This window comes from Cladophialophora immunda (assembly GCF_000835495.1).
Source record: "Cladophialophora immunda strain CBS 83496 unplaced genomic scaffold supercont1.3, whole genome shotgun sequence".
In the NCBI taxonomy this organism is placed as follows: domain Eukaryota; kingdom Fungi; phylum Ascomycota; class Eurotiomycetes; order Chaetothyriales; family Herpotrichiellaceae; genus Cladophialophora; species Cladophialophora immunda.
Window position 1 is genome coordinate 4,340,513 of NW_015622543.1, and position 6,000 is coordinate 4,346,512.

General features: G+C 54.5%; 1 protein-coding gene across 1 annotated transcript; it reads right to left on the reverse strand.

The window, feature by feature from the left end:
- Window positions 1-2,431: 2,431 nt before the first annotated feature.
- Window positions 2,432-5,815, reverse strand: PV07_05919 (uncharacterized protein). Its single transcript, XM_016392847.1, has 4 exons — window positions 4,834-5,815; window positions 3,915-4,782; window positions 3,543-3,857; window positions 2,432-3,490 (listed from the first exon to the last, which is right to left on the reverse strand). Exons 1-4 carry the CDS (start codon window positions 4,863-4,865, stop codon window positions 3,287-3,289), a joined length of 1,419 nt encoding a protein of 472 aa, XP_016250366.1. The 5' UTR covers window positions 4,866-5,815; the 3' UTR covers window positions 2,432-3,286.
- Between the last annotated feature and the right edge of the window lie 185 nt (window positions 5,816-6,000).

Below are 6,000 nucleotides of genomic sequence, written 5' to 3' on the forward strand. Positions count from 1 at the left end.
TTTCGATGATGGAAAGTGTGACTTGATTGTCCGTGGCCCGAGCGCGGAGGATGATGCAGGAGGCTTGGTAAGAGGATACGAAGGGCGTTACGGCAAACGCTTCATCGGTTCTTATGACTGACTGGTACAGGTGGTGTTTGCAACAAAACAAAATAGTGTTGATGTGAGAACAAGGGGAGGGGGGTTTGTTACTTGGGTGATGGGCAGAGATGGGATGAGGCCTGGCATTGTTATGGTGAGCTGAGAAAGTGCTTGCATTACCACCAGCTGCAGGCCCCTGGGCAGCCGGCTAAGGGAGCTTGGGTTAGGCAGGCCTGGGGCCTGGGACTTGGCACCTGGCACCTGGCACCTGGAGCCCGAGCCTGGCACCTTCCCTGGCACCCTCCTGGGCCTCTGACGTAATATGGGAGGGTGGTTGGCACAGGTTGGCACCGTGGCAGTGTAGATGGTGGGGGCGCCTACAACTGGGGCAAAACGGACAAAGGAGGTTGGGAAGAACCTCCACTGCCACTACTCGTTACCTCCATCGACGCCTTTCCACTTTCCACTCTACAATCCCGGCTCCCCAATCACACCCAGCACGCTGGACGGAGAAGGTACGGAGCACAAAGACACAGACACTGGCATCCACGACAAAAGCAAAATGGCAGCAGAGGGAGGGCGGGTGTGTACTCAAAACTTAGCAACCAGCTCTGTTCTCCACCCTGGACAGGACAGCTTCGGCCTCGACTCGGATGCTCGGAGTTGAGGTTGGGCATCGTGATCTGCTCGCCCCCGACAATCTGTGACATCTGGTACTTTTTTCCCTCACAGTATCTGCACGGATCTGGGATCTTACCGTGCGACATGCAGATGTAGCGGACTACTCCGGGAGATCTCGCTTTCCTGGCTGTGAGAAAGATCAGCACTGGGGAATGGAGTGCCATGTACAGCGAGAAAGACACTTTGAGACATTGGCCCATTCGCTTGTTTCAGAAACGCACAATCCACAATCCAGCGCTCGTTCAAACGCAGTCTCTGGCGACCGTTGTTCGTCTGCTAGCTCGTCTGTAGAAACAGGAAAGTCGATGGCGAAGTGGCAGCATCGAACCGCCCATCAAGTTTGTGGTGCTTTTTCCTGGTGCCCGCGGTTCGGTCTCTTTCTGAAACGCTTTTCTCGCTGCCATCCCTGGAGAAAACCAATCGCAAGGCGTCGTGTTAGGGACGGAATCGCAGCGCAGCCACCGTAGCAGCATGGCCAGTGACCACGGCTCCCATCACGACAGTTGCTCAGTCCCGAAGTGTTCCGTCGTAACCCCATGCGAAGCCTCTTGGGAACCATTTTGCGTGATGTGCCTCCCGGCCAACCAACTGAAACGCTGGCCGATGGCATGGATCATGCACAGGCCAAGGTCAAAGGAAAGATGGCTTGCAGATCAGAAACAGGGTAGGCGGGGCAAAGCAAGCGCCGATCCTGGGTTGGCGATGTAGGCATGTAGGGGTGCGAGGTCGATTACCCTGGGCCACTAAACTCCCCTAACCCTTGAGTTGGCCTTGAGGTCGCGATTCTCGTTAGACAAGGACCAATGCGACTATCCCAAAGCAAATGCCGATCACCACCGGCAGGTCCAGTCGCAGCTCTCTCAACCTGGATACTAGTGAGTAGTAAGAAGCGTGACTCTGTTGGGGCTCGAAAAGGCCAGGCCCAAAAACAAGCCCCCCGGACAAAGGACGAGCAAGTGGGCAATTGATGTTGAGCCGGCCGAGGAGGAATCGCCCAAAACGGTGCCTCGCAGCTCGAAAACCGTCCGGACTGCAGGTTCGAGTATCTTAGCTTGCGTTCCCTGTCTATCACCAGCCAACTTGGAGGCTAACACAAGAGGCCTAACAAAGATTTCTCCGGGGCCTGTGTCCCGGGTGGCTTGTTGGCTTGTGCTGGCCAGTGCTGGCATGCTGAACTTTCGACTATATTGCACCGTTTATTGGTTTGACGGCCCCATCAGGTGGTGTGACCTCTGGCAAAGGCGGTGCTGACTCGAGTCCCTCTTGCTCAACGTTTGCCCCCCTCCAATGCGAGGAAGTCGCTCCCTTGGCTTTGAAACGAACGAGGAGTCTCTCTGGAGAGGGTTCGGTGCCAGCAGAAAATGTCTCGCCGTCTTAGTGGGAGATCTCGATCCAGTGATCTGGCAGCTGTCCTGGGTGGCGTCTGACCCTTGAGTCGCTTGGAAAATGCCGGCAAGCAACAAAGTCCTCGTAAACACAGAGTGCCCATGCCTGTAAATGATCAGCAGCAATCAGAGACGTCTCAGAGACCTCGTCTCCGGTAGGGGTCGGGGGCGTTTGTGGTAGCCTCAGACCAGAAGTCCACGAAAATATCCTTCGACTGGATGCAGCTTTGAAACTTGTGGAAATAACAGGAAAACAAAATGCGACAAAACTAGGAGCCTTCAACCTGAGAGCTATTCGGCTGTTGCCATAGTATTTGTGAATGATCTCTGTTGTTTTGTAGTTGCAACCTTTGCTTGAATATTCCGTCCTGTGTGAGAATGATGGTCCCCTTGAGAAGCCTTCCCGACGGTCGCTGTCGCTGCCGCCGGGAAGGACCAAAGTTGAATAGAGGCAGAAGAGGGGAAACCATGCACCTGCTTGAGGATCAGCTCGTTTGGTTTCCGTCTGCATTTTGTTCCTTCGTTGGGAGTGTCAAGCCAAACCTCGAAACAGGCGAAACACGAAAGCCCCCAGATCCGTCCTCCACACAACCGTTCTGATCCATCACCCACCCGTCCAGCAACCGTCCCACCGGTATGCCACCGTTTACTAAGCAATAACAATATCGTAAAACATATTTTCAAGAGCCAAAATGCTCCATGTGCCTCTAATAAGGCCTTGGTCGGGGTATCAGAGAGAACAAGCCCACATGACCACCCCCCGACAACGCTTTCGCCCATGCTCCCCATGATGCCTCTAATAAGGCACAAAGACTGTACACGTTGACGCCGTCTTTTTGCCCCCCCAAGTTATTTTTTGGTCGTTCCACGACTCCAAGCTTCATCTGTACAGTCCGTTGAGCAAACACACCCTTGCCATAGTGTTCCAATGTTGTGTACCGGTCGGCATCGTTGAAATAAAGTAAAAGACGCCGCTTAAACTCCTCAAGGTTTCGTCGTAAAAAGTGCCCGAGCATTCAACCACATAGTCGTAAACGTGTCTCCTAAAAGAGATTTTGCATGTGTCAACAAGTAGATTCGTCGCCTTCATCCATCTTCCGTCTTCAAAACCCGGCCTCCATGTTAGAAGCAGGCACAGTTTACGGCCGCATGGAATCGGCATTTTTGGGCCGTAGGTTTGCTCCAGTCATAGCTGCAGCTTTGTTGACGCCCAACTTTCGTGTCAATTTGGCATAGTGAAGGCCACATGCATTACACAATGTGCGTGCCCCGTCAGGACCCCTTCGCCATTCGGGCGTCTCGGCGCGGTTGCAGCTGTGACATCGTCCTGGCGGCGCGGCTTTCTGTGACAAAACATATTAGCTAGAGCAACGCATTCGCCCAGAGAATACTGACTCCGCGTCGCTTCTTTGCATCGCCTCCAGTGTACCCTCCGCTTTTGTATTCGTCGGGCGCTGTTGGGTACTCTTCTTCCGCATGAGCGCCCCGAGCAAGTCGGGCTTGCTGCTCCACCTTGGCGTTTTCTTGAGCAACTACCATTTCTCGCACGTAGGTGAGGAGTTCGTAGGAGCGATGGGTATGACGGAGAATCTCGTCCAGCTCCGCTATTGAGGGGAGAGTCTCATTCAAATAGCCCACCTGATTGCTCTGGTGAGCACGCTGACCCCAAGTTCGGCAAAAATCCAGCGTGCGGAGACAGGATTCGCTAATCTAGAGAAGTGGTCAGGGGACACATCACTCGCCATCGAGAAGGTGGGGGATACAAACTTCATTGAGCCCTATCTCGAGGTCAAATACGTCCAAATGCCGTTTGATGGTTTCGTTGTACTGAACCTCGCGCGCAGGTTTCGAACCTGCGGTGAATTGAAATGGCTCGTTTGTAGTGGTTGGTGCATTTGAGGAGGGCGGATTGCTGAATTGTGGGAACGCTGGTTGCTGTCTAGGAGGCTCGTAAGTTTGGGGAGATCTAGTTGGGGCAGTCTCGTTGTGGCTCGTGAACGTGGTATTCGCCAAAGAGGACGAACGAAAGTTTGATGGCTGCTGCTGAGAACTTGGAGAGCCTGGGTAGCCAAAAGCCTGAGAGACTGGTTGACGCGGATCAGGTGCCGGAACAGATGGCGGAGGGAAAGGCGGCTTCGCGGTCTGCGGCTCTGTCGGGGTAGACGCTGCCATCTGAGGCACCGAAAATACATCTCGGAGGACGGGCGGTGGTGGTTGAGAAAAGGGATTGACAGGACCCTTGGGGCCATCCGAGAACGACGGACCAACGGCTGTCGAAGGCGTAGGCAAGGATTGATGCTGGGCTGTGCCTTGAAAGGGGAGCGACTTGTCTCCGAGAGCTTCATGGATGGAAGGCAGGGATTTGCGAATGTCAGGCGATTCCTTCTCCTCCCTAGTCGAGCGTCGAGTAGTGGATTCAGGAGGAGAGATGTACCCCGACACGCCAGTAGTAGACCCTGCCGTTGACGGGGCACATGAATATGGCTGAGGCGGGCCCGAGTACATGGACGCCGTGGGACTGGCCAAGGGTGCCGTTGTGATGCTCAGGCCATTGCCCATGGAATACCTCGAAAGGTCGTTCCTGTCGGTTCTGACGGAGTCGAGATCGAGATGACTTATAGACGGCAACGCCTCTCTGATATTCACATTAGCAACTCAGGTCTGTCGGTGGGGGGTAAGACATTACCTGGGTCGAGGGGCGGCTTCTATTGTTGCCATTGTGGTGACAGTTGGATATCCAATCTCCTTCCAGCAATAATGATTATTCTATTGTTTGAGGATAGCACGATGGATCATGAGGCCAGACCAGGACCACGGAAAGAGCAACGTTTTGCTGCCAATGTACCTTTCCGTACGAGGTTGCAAGACCGTCCGCTCCAACGTGACGCAAAGCCTAGGCCCAGTTCTGTTGTCGTTGCACCAACGAGATGGGTATGAACAGTGCAAGAAGCCGTCTTGACCGGCACTCCCGACTTTTGCCTGGTTGAGGACACAGACCAGCACCAAAGGCGATTAAAGGATGAATCCTGCCTCCTTAGTCTGGCGGGATAAAATGGTCAAAGTGCGCAGTCTCCCAAGGATCGCTGTCGAGGAGTTGAAGACGTGCCCGGTACTTGGCTTGTCTAGTCGGCAGGCAAAGTGTCGTCGAAGAGGATGTCGAAGTACAACGTGCAAGGATAGGAGATGCAACAGAGGACTTCAGAGGAGAAGAGGGCGCATGTGCAGGAGTACTGGGAGTCGTTGGTGGCGATGGAGGGGGTTTTGATGGATTTCGGGGTCGAAGGTTGGCTTTGGATGGTGAAAGAATGAAGATGAGCAAGTCTTAGAGAGCGAGATGGGCGGAGAAAGATCGAGAGATCGCGCTAAGCATGGGCCGGAGGGCAGGTGGGAACCTTGAATCCGGATGTCCAGGTGCAGTGTGCAAAGCCCAAAAAGTGGGCTTTGAGCCCTTGGCGAGTCACAGGCCGAGTCGAGGAGAGGTTTGGAACCCCTGTCACTTTGTTCTCGGTGGGAAAGTCTGACCCAGACAGAAAAGTCAGCCAGTTAGCACCCTGGGGGGGCTTGCGGGCTTGCGAGGTGCGCCAGGGAATCAAAAATACGTCGTAAGTGGGTTGACGCTTGGTGACGCCCTCTGCCTGGAAGGCGTTTTGGGTAAAGTCTGACCTTCTGGGACTTGAGCAAGCTACCGCGGACCAGGGGGACGATGGAGGACGGTGGCTTTTACCTGTCTCTGCGATAGACTGATAGACTGCTGACAGGGGCGAGCCTTGTCTGGCCGATGATCATGGAACGATGCACCGCGCGATGGTCTCGGCCTACGATGCTTGGGACTGGGATGTTGGGGGGGGGGGGG